The sequence below is a fragment of the Mya arenaria genome, chromosome 10 (assembly GCF_026914265.1).
Source record: "Mya arenaria isolate MELC-2E11 chromosome 10, ASM2691426v1".
Taxonomy (NCBI): Eukaryota; Metazoa; Mollusca; class Bivalvia; order Myida; family Myidae; genus Mya; species Mya arenaria.
The window spans coordinates 6,721,957-6,741,253 of record NC_069131.1 but is presented as its reverse complement, the minus strand read 5'-3'; the positions used below and the strand labels follow the sequence as shown (position 1 = coordinate 6,741,253).

The window sequence follows — 19,297 nt, the reverse complement described above, 5'->3', positions numbered from 1 at the left end:
GAGAATGCATTGTGTTAACACTTTTTTGTAAACATTGGTATTGATAATAATACATTCTTTAGAAGGGACCCTTATGCTGCACAAGAACGCATACATCCGAAGTTTGAAAACAGCAGTTATGGTTACATTGAAATTGTTCATTAACATAACGATACGTGCAACACTGTACACTGTCAATTAGTTGTAATTTTGTTGAGAAAGACAACTCATGTTTGTGGAGTCAGCAATGCCGTCGTGCTGAATCATCTTTTGATTATGATGATGCCATACGCGAATGCTTTTTCGGAAAATTTGTCATGTGATCCCCGGCTTTATTGTTTGCAATTAATTCAATTACAACTAAATTTATTTCTTTTAGAATGTTAACTTATTTTTCATCTATAAGAGTCAGTAGTATGTTGCAGTTGTTGTCTTGTGATTGAATCATGGCATTGCAATACAGTGGTATACTATATTTAATTTTGTCATGTATTTTCATGAAATTGGCGTATTTTGCAATGAAATTGATATTACAGTTTTGTGATATTCCTTAAGTCTTTTTCCATATACTGACACATTTGTATCGTTTGCAGTTTGTTATCAGTAGTGATGGTCTATCGGCTTGGCTTTCCATTAATCGGAGAACCTGATCAATCGGAGAACCTGATTACATAAGCATCATTTTCTGATGTTTATATCAATAAGGACCTTAGTTTTCATGTATATTTCATTTCTAATGCTTCAGTCGGAAAACATGTATTATTTCTGGCACATTGAATGATTCTAAAAATAATTAAAAGAATAAATGACCATGAGGTTTGGTTGATAATTGCCCCAGTGCGAAGAATTGTCGTTCATTTTTTTTATGTGAGCAATGCTAGGGTCGATCAAGCCTCGGCTTGAATGACCCTAACCATTTCGCTGGAATAATTTGCACTTTCCAACACCTGGATAATCAGGGTAATCAAATATTTTGAGATCGGGGTCGCAGTCTGCCACCATAAACCGATTTGAACGCAAAGAACATTTCTTAACATTTCCTATCAAAATAGGGCACCAGAAAAAGGCATATCATTATCATAACATAAACAAAATGGGAAAAGGAATAGAACAAAGTTAATACCCTTTCAAAACGTTAACACACTGAGCACTTTTAATACAATAATTTTAAAAGTTCACTTTTTCCAAAAGTGCAATTTGCAAAGACACAGACAAGTGCAAAAACACACACATCGTTAGAATAAAAACATATATGGAATATATATAGCCTTCAACATGACTTTATTTATTATTGTCGGGATGACCGCTTTTGAAGTTCGCGCTTACGGGAACTTATATAACATTAATTCTTGGTTTGTTGTAGATAGGAAAATCACGGCTAAACAGACACACAATTAGGTTCTTTTAAACATTTTCTTTTTTATTCTATAGAACAATGATCCATTTCATGCTTGCATTTTTTGTGCATTTAAAATAATAACTGTGTACACATATGAAATTGACAATCTTTCCTTCTGTATTGATATGTTGAACTGTGCTTATTTAAAAGGAACAGATGACAAAACACGCATATTTTAATTTATTCTTTATTTCCACTGGGTGGATACGGTATGTGCTTTGTTTACATGTGCAAAAGCACATTTGTTCTTGAATGCACACTTTATACGGAAGTTAGAAAAAAAACAATTTTCTGCTTGTGATCTCATGAACATTTTGCCGAATATATTTGAATTTAACTCTATACCTCTAAATTATAAATGCAATGCTTTTGTTTGTTATCGAATTGTTCCACAATTTCCTACGTAATAACCTTGCAAAGGTCACATTTGATGCCATATACCAGTAATATATATCTTTATACATTGTGAAAATACAATACCAGAGTCACTCCTGAGACATATTCACTGCGCATGAATAAATGATCTTATACGACACGGGAGTATAAACTAGGTCAACATGTCCGTGCCAACGATTACATCTTCGGAACATATTTATAGCTTCCAACACATAATCATTCCATAACATTACAACTTATACTTTCATTTAATTAAATCATATTCCAAAGTCATACATACACTATCGAACTATAGGAATGGACTGGAAGATGGTAAACGACTAGTTTGGAAGTTTAGTGAGTAAAGCTAGTAGTTAAAAGCTTTATGGCGATTCGGTTAATTTTAATTTGTAAATAAACAAAAACCAATAAAGAAATTATAAAAAGAATACACACACTCATTGATTGAAAACGTATAATATGTCATCTCCATAGCAAAAAGGTACGACGTATACTTTTATTTGTGTTTCATTAAATCGTAACTGTAATATATTTAACCAACATGCTTCATTTGTTTTTACAAGGTATTAGTTACGCACATGTCCATGATTTCAATCCTGCATACTTTAACATTTAACTTTGATTCTCAGTTATTTAGGAAGTTACCAAATTTGTTCATAGAAAAAATAGTATTTGTTTTTTCGTCATTCATTTTAGAAATGGCCATTTTCAATTCACCGTCTTGCCGAGTTACTTTACCATTTATTTTTTCGAAACAAACGAACCCTTATGCGAGAGAAGGTTGCAGCGCTATAAATAGTGGTTATAGATCTGGCTATAAACGCATTTCGTAACTGTCGTTTATTATGTCAAGCCAGTCTGTATGGAACACAAGATACACCCTGACTATAAGCACAACAATTCTTTACCAGACAAAATACAGCCGTCGTTTATTGGACATAAAAGAATCAATCATCAATGAATCAAATTGTATCTTAGATTGAGACGTTAAAATACTCAAAGTATTGTGATATTTGTGAGGTTTGTTATTAAAAATGTTGTCTCATATAGTGTACCATGTGTTTGCAAATACTGATATCCTCAGGTGTTTCAAGATAACAAATAGGTGAATGGAAACGGTGACGCAGAGATGCGCCGATGGTCGCGTAACGTAGGGAATCGAGAAAGCTAAATTACAAGACCAGTACCGACCTCCTAGCATTTTTAGTTCCGGAGATATCTTCAATATTAGCGTCCCTTTACAAGCTTTGTTGGAGCGCATTGAAAAGTAAGAAACGTCGCGACTTTGGGGATACTTTGACGCGTTAGAAACCGGTGACCATATAACGTCTCGGGCACCCCGACAAGTGCATCTTGTAGGGTATAGAGTCAACTAAATGGTAAAACTGGTCCCAGCCTCGGCACGTGCAGGAATACTGAGATATCTTGGACATTGCCTTCCCAATGTTAAGGCATTTTGGCGGCATTTTAGCGTAATGTAAGCTTGTTGCAAACAAGTAATCCCGCTGCACTGTAACACAAGTTATTTGCCAAACATGTAGAATACATTGATGGCAAAAAGTAGAGATGAGATGAAAGTTTGAACCGATCAATCCCCAAACATAGAAACATAGAAAATAAAATGTAGGTACACCAACGACCGCGCAAGGTGGTGGGGACTGCACGCGGAGAAAAACCATTCTCGGATTTCTAAATGATGTCATATGATAAGTTGATAACGATGTTGCATAAATATAATCGATTTAAGATGGCGACAGTCAACAGTCTTTGATTGCGACAATGTTTAGAATATTTTCGACATACAACAGTTTCAGTAAGTATGAGACACACAACAGTTGTTATGACTATAACTGCTGACGTTTATTTATTCTATTGAAAAGGCTTCATACGGGTGCTGAACATTCAAATCAATTTTCGGCGAATGGCATCACCTACTAATTCGAAAGGCCTACTAATGTCAGATCACATTGTCAGACAATTCATTCGCCGAAAACGCATAATGTTATACATGCTTGTTAAACAAAAAGTATTGATGTTTTTAAAATATTATTAAAACATTAATGAATTTACTTGTTTAATTCTGAAATTAGTGTTAAGGTAAATAAATTACAAAATGAATATGTATCGGATATTGGGAAATGTAACTAACCTTTCAGAAAAGGAACTAACTATTAACAAATGTATAATATGGTAGTCTCAATCAATGCTTAGTCTGTCATAAAACACTGGATTACTTCTTCACACAGTGAAAACCACTACAATTGTATGCTCATATTTGTGTTGGGTTAAATATTGACTGATGTCAGTAACTTCAGCTTATTAAGAAGTTTTGTTCCCAGTATTAAGCTAAAAGTGCACTTCAAATAAGGACAAAAATATTTTCCAGGAATAGGCAAAACGCACATTAAGGACAAAGACTAAGTGCTGGCGGTCGATACATCATCCTTTGAATCGGTTGAATCGCGGAAATTAAAGTAACGGTGTTTCTTTTTTAGAAAATGGACCAATTTATAACGCGTTAATTTTAAACCAACCAACTTACGTAGGTAAATCTCTTGTTAAATAGTTCATATCGAAATAAGAAAAGACAGCCTTCATTGAAGAGAAATTGGCACTGTTTGATTCCGAAAATGTGTAATGACAAAACTGTTTCAGATCTATTTCTAAGAGTTCTAGTTCACAGACAATCATTTTCTTTTTTGAGACAATTCCGTCTTGTTTACATGGAGTAAACAAACCGTGGGAACTACTCTCATGACCGTGGCCACGTGATTATAAAGACGGCCTATATTTGTTATGAACAATTAGACACTTTGTATTGCATGACACAGAAAATGTGTGATAGCGAAAAACGGGTCAATATTCTATAACCTTGCTATATCGTAACAGAGACATACTTGAGACATCGATAGAATGACTGCAATCTACACCGTGCTCATATTTGTTTTAGCCTCAAAATAAATAGTTTCATGGGGTTACTGCCCTTTGCAAACATCATATATCGTTGAATCGTACGGGATGATGGGGAGAATGCAGTCTCTTTAAAGTAGTCCTGTTACAATACACTATGCGATACAATGTACCAAGTTACATAGTATTTTTGACATAGCAATGGCGTTGATTTATGTCGAACATTTTTAATTAAGAGTGTCTTCTTAACCAGACATATCGTGAATAAACAAAAACATGTTGAATGCACGGGTTATATAAACTATGAAATATGATACAGATATAACAAGATGCTCTACTAAGCTGAGAATGAACACTCCATCATAACAACTTAACTTTCAAAGTTGTTCATCTTAAACACAAAGCTTCATTGACACATAAACTCAGTTCAAGTAAATGTGTTTGTACTTAACAACTCCATGTACTTAACTACAGACGAACGTATGACACAATATTACATTATTTCACCTTTTTTCTTTCTTATAAAGACATGAACAAATATTCACACACTTTAATTTGTCTTCTGTATCTCTTAAGTGACAATATAGGCGCAATATGATATAATGTTGAAATCATTTTTTTTTCATCTATCAATTTGAAACGTGTAAGTCAACAAAGGAATAGGCGTAACCTTATATGTATTATAGATAAATTAATGATCATATAGCCTGATCTTAACTGCTCTCTTTGCATTTTATGATCATTTACGCACTTCATATATAACACATTAGAATGGGAACCTATCAAACTTTAAGAGGATTACCGTAACGTTTACTGTTGATGATATAGAATATACTGTTTGTTTCAGTGCATAATCATGCCATATTCGTTGCTACGTTTCAAATATCCTTATCATGTATGCATAATTCCTAAAAAGAACGATGACATCCCACTAGGGAAATACTCAGTGTATAACTTGGGAGTATATGTTAAAATAATACTGAGCACTATTGGGTTTCATCACATGTGGCTTGCACAAGGAGTTGGTTATTTATCAAGTTTTGTGCCACTTTTGAAGCAAAGAATACGAGAAGTTTATGTTCAAAATTTAAACAGCAGAATGTCAGACTCCGCGAGAGCCTTACAGTATTTAAACATTAATAATATTGAATTAAAACCCTATATTAAGTGTGTTAATGTACAGAAATTTAGATTTGCTTCAAGCGAGATTAAATCGTCGCATCGGTTAATTTTAGAAGTTGGTAGTGGAATAATATAAATTTGAAACACAGACTTTGCCCACATTGGAATGTCTTAGAAGACGAATCTCTTTTCCTGACTGAATACAGCCTGAATACACATATTATCTCTACATATATTCCACTATGTTATCGTACTCATCTAATTATGTTTGAAACCATAGAATTGTTTAATACAGAACATATTGGTTTGTTAAAGAATCTCTCTTTTTTCCTGTATAAAGCATTTGCTCAGAGAAAGAATTCCATTACTTTGCATGAAACATAATACTAAGGAAACTTAATAATAAAACAAATAACATTAAACTCATACGTAAACCCCCAGTATTTCAATGATTAGAGATTCCAACTCTATCTGAAGAAGGAGGAATACTATTCAGAATACCTAATGCAAAAACGTGTTAAAAATATGATGCAGTTATTGTTTGGAACTATGAGCATCACACACAGTCTGCCTTAGAAAATAAAAGGTTTAAGACTGTGTGATCATACAATTTCATAATAAAAAGCATCATTGTACTAAACCAAGGTACATTTTAAGCGAAAACATTATTAAAAATAAAAACACTACATGTATTAGCTCAACTTTTCTTCCAAGTGATAACCTTTTTACATCATTTGAAGAAAAAGACGTCTCATGTCGGAACATTCCTAGCCAGCCAAAGACGGTTTTCAAGATAACATGATTTCATAAAATCAAAGGACTGTAAGTTTATGTAAGGATGCTATATTCCACCTTATATTTAGTTCAAGGAATTCATCATCAAAAACTAGAAGGCAAGTACTCTTCAAAGTATTGCCTTTATATCCACGGTTTAAATAAAATCCAAGCAATTCACTGAGTCTATCTGTCCAACTACCTGTTTGTACGTTGTACCAGTTGTTAAATAGTTGTTAAAGGTTGTGTACGTAAAACTTCTTTTGATTACCATTTGCTACTAGTTTTGTTACAATAATAAACCTGAACAAGTTACAAAAACTTATATAAACCGCCAACCAATGTTAAATTATGGAAATGATCATGGACTTTCATAGTCTACATTATTGATGTATATATGTGTGATGTAATGTGTGGAAATAAACTTGTGTTCTGTTCTGTTCTGTTCATGTCTATTTGTTTGTGAGTATAGTTTATTTTATTCAACCCTTATGTTTTATTCATATTTATGTTAGTTATTAAACAAATTGAATATCAATTAATTCAGCAACGTAAATCAGCTGAATTTAATGACTTAAAATCTGAGAATATCACCATTAACTCCATGTTGTGGTTTGAAAAGAATTCAACAAAAGACATTTAAGTGCGTTCATAAACGTGATCAACATTTCAAGTTCAAATAGTTTTCCACTTAAGAAAACAAACAGTTCAATTCCTTTCATATCAAGATTCAATCTAATAGCACGCGATTTGAAAATTAATATTTAAAGACCTGTCAGATCCAATTCCTTTGAGAATGCATTGTGTTAACACTTTTTTGTAAACATTATTATTGATAATAATACATTCTTTAGAAGAGACCCTTATGCTGCACAATAACGTATACATCCGAAGTTTGAAAACAGCAGTTATGGTTACATTAAAATTGTTCATTAACATAACGATACATGCAACACTACCCTGTCAATTAGCTGTAATTTTGTTGAGAAAGACAACTCATGTTTGTGGAGTCAGCAATGCCGTCTTGCTGAATCATCTTTTGATTATGATGATGCCATACGCGAATGATTTTTCGGAAAGTTTGTCATGTGATCCCCGGTTTTATTGTTGAAATTAATTCAATTACAATAAGATACATTTTTTAAGATGTTAATCTATTATTCATCTATAAGAGTCAATAGTATGTTGCAGTTGTTGTCTTGTGTTTGAATCATGGCTTTGCAATATAGTTTTATACTGTATTTAATTTTGTCATGTATTTTCGTGAAATGGGCGTATTTTGCAATGAAAATGATATGACAGTTCTGTGACATTCTTTTTGAGTTTTTTTTCATATACTGACATATTGGTCACGTTTGCAGTCGGTTATCAGTAGTGATGGGCGATCGGCTTGGATTTTCATAATCGATTAATCGGAGACCCTGATCACAAAAACATTATTTTCTGCGATCTTTTGTCCAGAGCGTTTCTTAGAATATTTGCGTTGTGGGATGTCTGAAATTCATTTTTGAAATGGATGTACAGCTGGCATCATGCTACCAAGGTAACCAATTCAATAACCAAAAGGCCGCCATTTTCTGATCGACTAGTCTTACTATATCTATTATAACTGTTTAACACTAACAGTTTGAATTTTACGTTTTAAGGAAGTTATGTACCGATGCCAGTCTTTCTAACAATATTCTCGGAATGGTCCCCAAAGGTCAATGTCAAGGTTGAAATATGAAAATGTCTTAAAAATAAGTGTTCTGTCTTTAGCTGTATTTAACCATTCACAAACACAAGTGTGGCTAAGGCAAGCCTCTGTATTGATCTAGATCATCAAATAATCGATCACGATAAAAAAACGCGTGTTTAAGCAGGTGCCTGGGATTTGTGCCCTGTTTGGAAATGTACCGGCAACCAGTAGAGGTGGCTGAGTGTTCACAGACGGCAAGCCCTTATTCCTTCACACCGGATAAGCATTTCCGGTGAATACAGCCGAGATGGAAAATCCGTATGAATCCCCTCCTGCAAAATAATAGCAAAACAATAAAGCGCAAATGAATAAATACATTTCATCAAAACTATAACAGTATGAACAGTACGGCACGCGAGCAAATTTTATGAAGCGCGCTTGCGACCAGTACTTATACAGGGTGAGGAATCACGTGACTTCAACGGGGTTCTCACATGTGTCACCATGTTAACGACAGCACATATCACTATCACGTTTACAACAGCACTTCATGAAAGTTCGATTTTTATTGAAAAAAAAACTAATATAACATTTAACGAACAATTCGTTTTATGAGAGGAATGAGCAAAACTAACTTTTTAACGCATGTCTGATATCTTAACTGAATTTTAAATAATGCATTTTCTACGTCAACCTTTACACAAATGAAGAAAATCAGACACTGCAGCGTTGCCGGTAACTCGGTAAGCCTCGTTACGGGTTTCCGCACGTATCCTCAGGATGGAATGGTTTATTCGGACGGAAACAGATCACAGATATTAATATTTTTAATGGAAACATTTTAATACCTTAAAATATCACTAACTTCTTCATATTTCATATGAAGGGCGGATCCGGCATTGTAGTACGTCACGACGTAGTTTGTAGTTTTATTTTGAAAAGTTGCCAAACATGTGTAAACATCTCGTGGTATACATCAGAATGAAATAGCAACGACAACGAAATGCATTCTTTAACCCTAAATCCTTTGGTCACAACGCGTGCCAAATGCTCCGCGATGTGTTTGTTGGTGTGATAGCCATTTAGAAATGTTCAATTATTGGTACTAAGAAATCCCTATTTGTATTCCACAAAATTTATCTAACTGGGAAGTTTAAAACGGAGCAATAATTTTATGCCGGACACCCCTTCCCATGGTGCTCCATAAATGTGTAGAACAAAAAAATACCACTGAGACACGAATAATTGCTTTAAAACCCATATTGCTCAACATTTACCTTCAAATCAAACCTTTGCTTGGCTCACTTTAACCCTGATACACTACCAGTACCACGACCATGACCTTTGACCTATTTGCCCTTAGGCCCTTGGACCCAATCGTTATCTTTTAAGTGACCAGACAAGCTTCTGTTGACCCTAAAATCAAGACGGGACATGAGAAACAGCCATACAAAGTTCACCGTAGCCCCAACTTTAATATACTGATCTAAAATCCAATAGCAGTCATCCACTGATCAAGTTCAACCTCCCTACAAAGATTGAGCACTGTACATCAAACTTTCTCTTCATATTATTCAGTCAGATTACGCTTTTTGTTTTATGTCACTTCGATCTTAACCTTTTTCCTGATTACTTCAATAATATAACAGACGTTCCCAACAAGTTTGCGTATCTTAGACCCACTTATTCAGAACAAGGTTACCTCGACTTTGCCCTTCGATCTGCTTCATTTTCAATAAAAGTTATCTGTAGGTCATGACTATCCTCCCTACCAAGACTAAGGACCGCATGTACAATTAAACCGGAGAAGCTATTTTTTATTCATGATCACGGTAAAGTTGACCTTTATCACGGTGATCTTTGACCTAAATATAAATATCACACTTAAATGCTTCCGCATCTTTGAATTTATGGTAAGCTTTTTATTGATGTTATGACTCAAATCAACATACTATTAGTTTCATTTCGGTTAAACTACTAAAATGAAAAATGTTATATTTGTTTTCCGCCTATCTGGCAATTAAACAAGGGCACATGATTGTGTTTGCATCGGGGATGTAGCTCAGTGGTAGAGCGCTCGCTTCGCATGTGAGAGGCCCCGGGTTCAATCCCCGGCATCTCCACTCCTATTATTGAATGTTTTTTAAATATTCGTTTTCATTTTTATAACCGATCCAGTTAAAAGGTTTACAGTACTTAAAAATATTACACACCGTTGAGGGTCATATGACATTATGAGGACCGGCCAGTCAGCCCCCGAAAGTGTATATGGACCGAGGCGTAAGTATAATATAGTATTATAAGTACACGCTTTGCAATGTTTAGACGTATGAAATTTGTTTGAATATAAATATTCATCTTCAGAATGTTAATGTTAAGAACACGATTCCACAGTTACAAATGTGTGTACAAGAGATTCCGTACGTGATTGGTCAGTTAGGAGGGTATGCTACAAGTATGCACGTGCTTGGTCAGTTAGGAGGGTATGCTACAATTATGCAAGTCATTGATCAGTTAGGAGGGTATGCTACAATTATGCACGTGATTGATCAGCTAGGAGGGTATGTTACAATTATGCACGTGATTGATCAGTTAGGAGGGTGTGCTACAAGTATGCACGTGATTGGTCAGTTAGGAGGGTATGCTACAAGTATGCACGTGATTGATCAGTTATGAGGATATGCTACAAGAATTCACGTGATTGATCAGTTAGGAAAGTATGCTACAAGTATGCACGTGATTGACCGGTTAGGTGGGTATGCTACAATTATGGACGTGATTGATCAGTTAGGAGGGTATGTTACAATTATGCACGTGATTGATCAGTTAGGAGGGTGTGCTACAAGTATGCACATGATTGGTCAGTTAGGAGGGTATGCTACAAGTATGCACGTGATTGGTCAGTTAGGAGGGTATGCTACAAGTATGCACGTGATTGGTCAGTTAGGAGGGTATGCTACAAGTATGCACGTGATTGGTCAGTTAGGAGGGTATGCTACAAGTATGCACGTGATTGATCAGTTAGGAGGATATGCTACAAGTATTCACGTATTTGATCAGTTAGGAGGGTATGCTACAAGTATTCACGTATTTGATCAGTTAGGAGGGTATGCTACAAGTATTCACGTATTTGATCAGTTAGGAGGGTATGCTACAAGTATGCACGTATTTGATCAGTTAGGAGGATATGCTACAATTATTCACGTATTTGGTCAGTTAGGAGGTTATGCTACAAGTATGCACGTGATTGACCGGTTAGGTGGGTATGCTACTATTATGGACGTGATTGATCAGTTAGGAGAGTATTTTACAATTATGGATGTGATTGATCAGTTAGGAGGGTATGTTACAAATATGCACGTGCTTGATCACTTAGGAGAGTATGTTACAAGTATAATCGTAATTGTCATTTAAAAGGTTATGTTACAATTATGCATGTGATTGATCAGTTACGAGGGTATGTTACATGTATGATCGTGATTGTCAATTAAAAGGGTATGTTACAATTATGTACGTGATTGTCATTTAGAAGGTTATGTTACAAGTATGTACGTGTTTGTCATTTAGAAGGGTATGTTACATTTATGAACGTGATTGTCAGTCTCGAGGGTATGTTACAATTATGTACATGTTGATCAGTTACGAGGGTATGTTACAAGTATGAACGTGTTGTTATTTAGAAGGGTATGTTACAAGTATGAACGTGATTGTCATTTAGAAGGGTATGTTACAATTATGTACGTGTTTGTCAGTTACGAGGGTATGTTATAATTATGAACGTGATTATCAGGTAGGAAGGTATGTTATAATTATGAACGTGATTATCAGTTAGGAAGGTATGTTATAATTATGAACGTGATTATCAGTTAGGAAGGTATGTTGTAATTATGAACGTGTTTATCAGTTAGGAGGGTATGTTATAATTATGAACGTGTTTATCAGTTAGGAGGGTATGTTACAATTATGAACGTGTTTATCAGTTAGGAGGGTATGTTACAATTATAAACGTGTTTATCAGTTAGGAGGGTATGTTACAATTATGAACGTGATTATCAGTTAGGAAGGTATGTTGTAATTATGAACGTGTTTATCAGTTAGGAGGGTATGTTACAAGTATGTTGTAATTATGAACGTGTTTATCAGTTAGGAGGGTATGTTATAATTATGAACGTGTTTATCAGTTAGGAGGGTATGTTGTAATTATGAACGTGTTTATCAGTTAGGAGGGTATGTTATAATTATGAACGTGTTTATCAGTTAGGAGGGTATGTTCTAATTATGAACGTGTTTATCAGTTAGGAAGGTATGTTGTAATTATGAACGTGTTTATCAGTTAGGAGGGTATGTTGTAATTATGAACGTGTTTATCAGTTAGGAGGGTATGTTGTAATTATGAACGTGTTTATCAGTTAGGAGGGTATGTTATAATTATGAACGTGTTTATCAGTTAGGAGGGTATGTTATAATTATGAACGTGTTTATCAGTTAGGAAGGTATGTTGTAATTATGAACGTGTTTATCAGTTAGGAGGGTATGCTATAATTATGAACGTGTTTATCAGTTAGGAGGGTATGTTGTAATTATGAACGTGTTTATCAGTTAGGAGGGTATGTTATAATTATGAACGTGTTTATCAGTTAGGAGGGTATGTTATAATTATGAACGTGTTTATCAGTTAGGAGGGTATGTTATAATTATGAACGTGTTTATCAGTTAGGAGGGTATGTTATAATTATGAACGTGATTATCAGTTAGGAAGGTATGTTGTAATTATGAACGTGATTATCAGTTAGGAGGGTATGTTATAATTATGAACGTGTTTATCAGTTAGGAGGGTATGTTACAATTATAAACGTGTTTATCAGTTAGGAGGGTATGTTACAATTATAAACGTGTTTATCAGTTAGGAGGGTATGTTACAATTATAAACGTGTTTATCAGTTAAGAGGGTATGTTATAATTATGAACGTGATTATCAGTTAGGAGGGTATGTTATAATTATGAACGTGATTATCAGTTAGGAGGGTATGTTATAATTATGAACGTGATTATCAGTAAGGAGGGTATGTTACAATTATGAACGTGATTATCAGTTAGGAGGGTATGTTACAATTATAAACGTGATTATCAGTTACGAGGGTATGTTATAATTATGAACGTGCTTGTCAGTTACGACAGTATGTTACAAAAATGAACGTGATTTATCAGTTACGAAGGTTTGTCATAATAATGTACGTGATTGTCAGTTAAGATGGTACGTCAACAACGAAAATATGTTAGGGTAATTACTTACGTGAAAGAACTGTAACGAGTGCATCGTAGAGAGATAAGTAACGCTGATAAGTAACGAATGTGTTCGGAGGGTTACGTACGTGATTTTTAAGGTACGAGCCTACGTTCGGTAGATTTCGTACGTGATTGATCTAAAACGAGTGTGTGTTCGGGAGGTTAGGTAAGGGATCTATAAGTAACGAATGGATGTTCAGTAATTTACGAACGTAATTGATCAGAATCTAATATGTGAGTTCGGGGAATTGCGTATGCAGTAAAGAGTTGTGAGTGTGTGGTCGGGACATAATGTACGTTAGTGATCAGATTAGACTGTGCATGTGTCGGTATATTACGGATGTGATGGATAAGTAACGAGAATGTGTTCGGGAGATAACGAACGTAATTGAATATTTTCGCATGTGTGTTCGGGATATTACGCACGGCATTGATCAGTAATAAATCGATCTTCGGGACGTTACACGCGTGATTTAACAGTTAAATTGTCCCCAGAAGTTCAATTTCTTTATAAGGTGGAGAGCCCAGTGCCATTAGTTATAGTAGGAAAACATCCCAAAAGACTGAAAATAAAGGAATCATAAACATTATGCATATTTTAAAAAGATGCAAGACAACTGGTCGGTCTGGAGACATTATTCATAGGGTTTTACAGAGGGTTCCATACGCCTCAAGAAGGTATGCAACATTTAATGTGAGAACTGTATGAAGTATACAGCTCAATACATACACATATTAATTCAACAATTAAAACCTTTATACAAAATGTTCCTTAAACAGTCGCAAGTATATCTCATATACATTAAACCATTCAGAATTCTTACTACTGCTGTTTTAATACACAATTACTGTATAATCTTTAAGATGTTATGAAAGCTTTGCCAAGACGTGTTCATCACTGACCAGACGTGTTTTGTACCAAACATTTAAGTTTAGTTACACAAGAAAATAGTTGGAGGCTACTAAGGACCGTAGGTTCAAGTATACCAAAATTTTAAATCAATAAGAGTCATCTGCAGGTGAGGACCAACATACCTTTTTCAAAATTGATATGGGCGACTGCTTGTCAAGACAAACATCTATACCATGTTTTAGGATCTTAGGCCCAAGAATAATCCAGTTATAAAGCGGACAAGCGTTCTGAATTCAATGTCACCCGACCTTGACCTTCGGCGTACTAACATCAAATTCAATAGGTGACTACTACTGTTCCTGATCAACCTCAATACCAAGCTTAAGGACCGTGTGTCAACGCGTTCTCTTCATGCCGATCACCTGCTTTGTGTTCAAGGTCAGCGTGACTTGCTGGTGTAAAGATTAACAAGGTTCTTCTGCCATGTCATGTCCAATCTTGCTACCAAGTTTTAATACATAAGATCAAATCGTACTCTAGTTATCAATCGAAAAACATTTTGTTCAAGGTCACCACAACTATAAACTTTGACCGACCTACTGGCCTCGGGGCAAAATGTTCGTCTATCAAGCATGACTATCCTCCCTTCCAATATTGATGACCATAGAAGAGAGGATTTTATGTTCAAGGTAAACGTAACAGTGATATTTGACTTAAAAACAATATCACCGCAATAAATCGCTCCTAGAAGGGGAGAAGCATGATTATTAAATTTATGATTTATATCTATAAGTATATATCATTTTACTTTAACTACAATGTTTTCTGCTTATCTGGCAATTTAAGTAGGGCACACTCTATACCTTACATCGGGGATGTAGCTCAGTGGTAGAGCGCTCGCTTCGCATGTGAGAGGCCCCGGGTTCAATCCCCGGCATCTCCATTTCTACCAATTTTGAACTAAATTTGTCACATTGTATAACTGTTTAAATGTATGAATTACGCTTATATGAATCGTGTAAGCCTTTAAAAGGATTTATCGCATAACCTGCGTAAGACAAAATCTTCCAGATTATTAAGATTCGAATTAAGAATGCGATTGAACAGTGACACAGTAATGTGTAGTCGGAAGGTAACAAACTATGATAAACATTTAGGCGTATGTGTTCTGGGCATGACATACGTAGTCAGACAGTGGCGATTGGGTGTCAATGGGGTTAGAAAACGTACCTGTGTGATGTTTTATGATTATATGTTCTGAAAATTACGTACATATTTAGATAACAACGAATGTGTATAAGAATAATACGTACGCGTTTTTAAGTGTGTGTACGTGGCTGGTGAGTTTTCAGCGTGTGTCAGGGAGATTGTTAACAGGGCTGACGCGGCTTTTAGGCTGTGTTGGTTAGTTGTTGAAGGAGGCTGACGCGGCCATTATTGTGTGTTAGGGAGATTGAGTACATGGCTGATAAGCTTTCAGTGTGTGATAGGGAGATTGCGTACGTGACTGATAAGCGTTCAGTGTGTGTTAGGGAGATGGTGTATGTGTCTGATAAGCTTTCAGTCTGTGTAAGGGAGATTGTGTATGTGACTGATAAGCTTTCAGTGTGTGTTAGGGAGATTGTGTACGTGACTGATAAGCTTTCAGTGTGTGTAAGGGAGAGGGTGCATGTGGCTGATAAGCTTTCAGTGTGTGTAAGGGAGATGGTGTACGTGGCTGATGAGCTTACAGTGTGGGTTAGAGAGATGGTGTACGTGGCTGATGAGCTTTCAGTGTGGGTTACGGAGATGGTGTACGTGGCTGATAAGCTTTCAGTGTATGTTTCTGAGATTATGTTCGTTCATTATACGTTCAAATTCTTTATTGGTAGAAGTAGGTAGCGTGGTGGGACTTCACCAAAAGAATATCATGGTGATAAATATAACAATGTCGTCGTAATTTATCCGTAGAGCGACCAGTCTTCCTTTTTCTGGTGCACGACTCGGCCTGAGCGAGTCTCTCATTTGTTGCGTGAATGCAAGCTGCGCTCGCCCTAAAATTCGGATCTACCCTTGGAATTCATATATTGCCGGACATTCTGTTGTTGTTTACCTGTGTCATCCACATCTCATGAACCATCCCCAAAACTTGAACTACATGTATTTGTATTTAATATATAAATCCTAGGTCTTTTTAAATGCCCCGATTATTCAAGTGAAAGAAATCTTTCATAGCATTCAAGAGGGTTAAACATAGTTAATCTAGCATTATCGATCTTACCAAGTTTATTCTTCGCTGTGACATTAGTTTTGTTTCACAGCCATATATTGCCATCTAATTCCATTTACAGTTGATTTTCTGTACGATAAAATCTGCGTTCATTTTTGCATGAAAAGATCCACCAGCCGTGACCTCTGGAGTTTCGCATTAAAGCAACACGAAAAAAAGGAATCAATCCTGAAATATAGGTTCGTACAGCACACTCTTTGTGCACTACGGCAAAAATTAACATAACATTGACAATACAAAAGTCTACTTTTTCACAGATGTCAATAACCTGGGAAGTTACAGGAAGATTATTCATCACGAAACGCGGTTGAAAAAGTCAGGGATGGATTGATTTTCTTAAAATGGATCAATTTATTTCAAAGACGGACACAAAGGTCGTTAAAAAGAGGGTTCTGAGCAAGGTATGGACGTATTTATAACACGACCGTTTCAAACTGAATAACCTATATATTAAACATTGAACATAAAATTATATATAATTTAAAATTTAAGCACTACTTTAACTGATATGATTACACTTCGAACCAGTATTATTATTCACGTTTCATAAAGTCACGCTGAATATATAATCTTTTCATTACTAATTTCATGATTAAAACGCCAAATACAGGGAAAGCCCAGTTGTCATGAATTTCAGCAAAAACCGCCTTTTAGAGGTGCAAAGCTTTGGCCCTAAATAAACTTAACACATAAGCCAGTTGTTCTCTCATCTATTAAAAAACTTTTTTAATTACAGTAAAAAATACACTATGTTAAGTTTTAATGACTAGGAAGGACTCGTTTATTTGATAACTTTACTGTTTCAAGTGTATTTCTTTATCTATATCTATATGCCGTAATACAATATAAGCTAGCGAAGAAAATACGCTAGGGTCCATTTTCTATCCAAGGGGGGTCACTCTACCATTCGTAGCGCGCTACCTGAACATATAACTCTTCTTATTGAAGGTTTGGAGCATGACATGCAACGGTTATAATCATTTCATAGACCTTCCATTTTCTTTTCATAGAAATAAGATTGTAGATTATACACGACAGCTCGCAAATTGCAAAATGTCTGAAGTTCAAACCGCCGTTCTGACTCAAACTGTGATCATTATAAACAGCCTCTTCAGAGTCCTTTAACGATTTCTGTTAAAGGGAAAATAATGATTGTCTAAATATTGCAAAATTTTCCTTAACTCGCATTGTTATGGCTTGGGGTCTTGACTTCTTTAACAGTCCCTGGTGGAAGTGTGCAATTGTCTTGTTTGTTTCTTAACAACACTATTTTTTGCCCCGACGCTAGAACTTTTTATAGAATTAAGAAATATTTTGTTTGTGTTATTTGTTTGATTTATTTGTTTACAAAATTAATTGTGAAGACGTCAGTGACATGGGACCGACTTGCTGTTATCCAGATATCAGAGTATTTGAAAACAGAGAGTCCTGGGTGCATTGCCCAAAGCCTACGAATATACACTTGGTTCTTTTACTTGCTCGGTATAAAGCCCCAATACACAGGGCACAACTTTCCTGGGTTGTAACCATTACTGAACACACCCACAGGTGTCCGTCAAATATCTTTGACACTAAAATATGGCCCTTCATTCCTTTGATAGTGGATAATAGTATGTTATTTCAATAAATGCCACTTCAGAAGTGCTCTATATATTGCTTGACACTTTATTCCTCATAACCGCCTTGTACTTATTTCTGTTTAGCTAGATTTACAGTGGTGAAGATGTTTAATTTGACACACAAGTGTTCTCATAGAATCTATATCGAATCTACATATGTGCCTGATAATAAAATGATTTGATAGTCTAAAATGATAGACATTACAATTGTCCCTGTAGTTCATGTGGAAGAATTAACCATATCAAAAATCGCAAAAAAACACATACCCACGTCTTTGGACTAAATGTTAACCTTTGTCATTAAAATGTTATCAGAGTCAGATGTTTTCTAAATACAGCCCTATGCTTTACAGGACAATGTATGGAGAAAGCGCGAGACCCGCCAAGACCCCAGACGCACCATGGTCATTTTGGTGATAAAGCTTTTTCAAACAATTTGGGCATTTACAAATCGATTAAAATATCAATAACGCAATCAGAGAATTTTAAAAGTTTGAAATCTTGAAAATAGGGGTTTTGGAAAAAAAAAACAGGATCTGGCTCTTGAGGAATTAGCCGAGTATCGGCTACGGAAACGACTGGAAAGATTGCCCTGCATGGCGTACCGACACCTCGAGCGCCATGTCTGGTAGTGGAGCACCCTCGTATGATAGCGACGAGACGTTGATAAACTATAAAATATATTGATAGCAAAGACCGGTATACAGCTGTTTAACATTAACAACGCCACCCTGACCAACCGAAACAATGACTGTGTCAAGATAAGTAACGTAAAATTAGGAAATTAAGTGCATGATGCATTATTAGCTTTGTATTGTGTTAATTGCAGTCTTTAAACACTAATGCTTAACACTATTAAGTGCATGATGCATTATTAGCTTTGTATTGTGTTAATTGCAGTCTTTAAACACTAATGCTTAACACTATTTTCAGTGTGTACTTTCAGTCCCAGGAGTTAGCCATCTTGGAGCAGGGCCTCAATCTTGGAGAGGCACCAAAGCCATACCTGTGA

The 19,297-nt window shown here is 35.5% G+C and overlaps 1 protein-coding gene and 2 non-coding genes across 3 annotated transcripts; all 3 read left to right on the top strand.

The window, feature by feature from the left end:
- Positions 1–10,309: 10,309 nt before the first annotated feature.
- Trnaa-cgc (transfer RNA alanine (anticodon CGC)) lies at positions 10,310–10,381 on the top strand. Its single transcript has one exon. It is a non-coding gene; the product is annotated as a tRNA-Ala (tRNA).
- Positions 10,382–15,268: 4,887 nt separating this feature from the next.
- Positions 15,269–15,340, top strand: Trnaa-cgc (transfer RNA alanine (anticodon CGC)). Its single transcript has one exon. It is a non-coding gene; the product is annotated as a tRNA-Ala (tRNA).
- Positions 15,341–15,858: 518 nt separating this feature from the next.
- On the top strand, positions 15,859–19,297 carry LOC128206024 (uncharacterized). Its single transcript, XM_052908145.1, has 2 exons — positions 15,859–16,214; positions 19,219–19,297. The coding sequence occupies exons 1-2, from the start codon at positions 15,859–15,861 to the stop codon at positions 19,295–19,297; spliced, it is 435 nt and encodes a 144-aa protein (XP_052764105.1).

Coding starts and splice junctions, on each gene's coding strand:
- LOC128206024 (XM_052908145.1), top strand. CDS start 15,859: ATGGCTGATAAGCTTTCAGTGTGTGATAGGGAGATTGCGTACGTGACT. Junction 16,215..19,218: donor GTGGCTGATAAGCTTTCAGT/GTATGTTTCTGA, acceptor CACTATTTTCAG/TGTGTACTTTCAGTCCCAGG.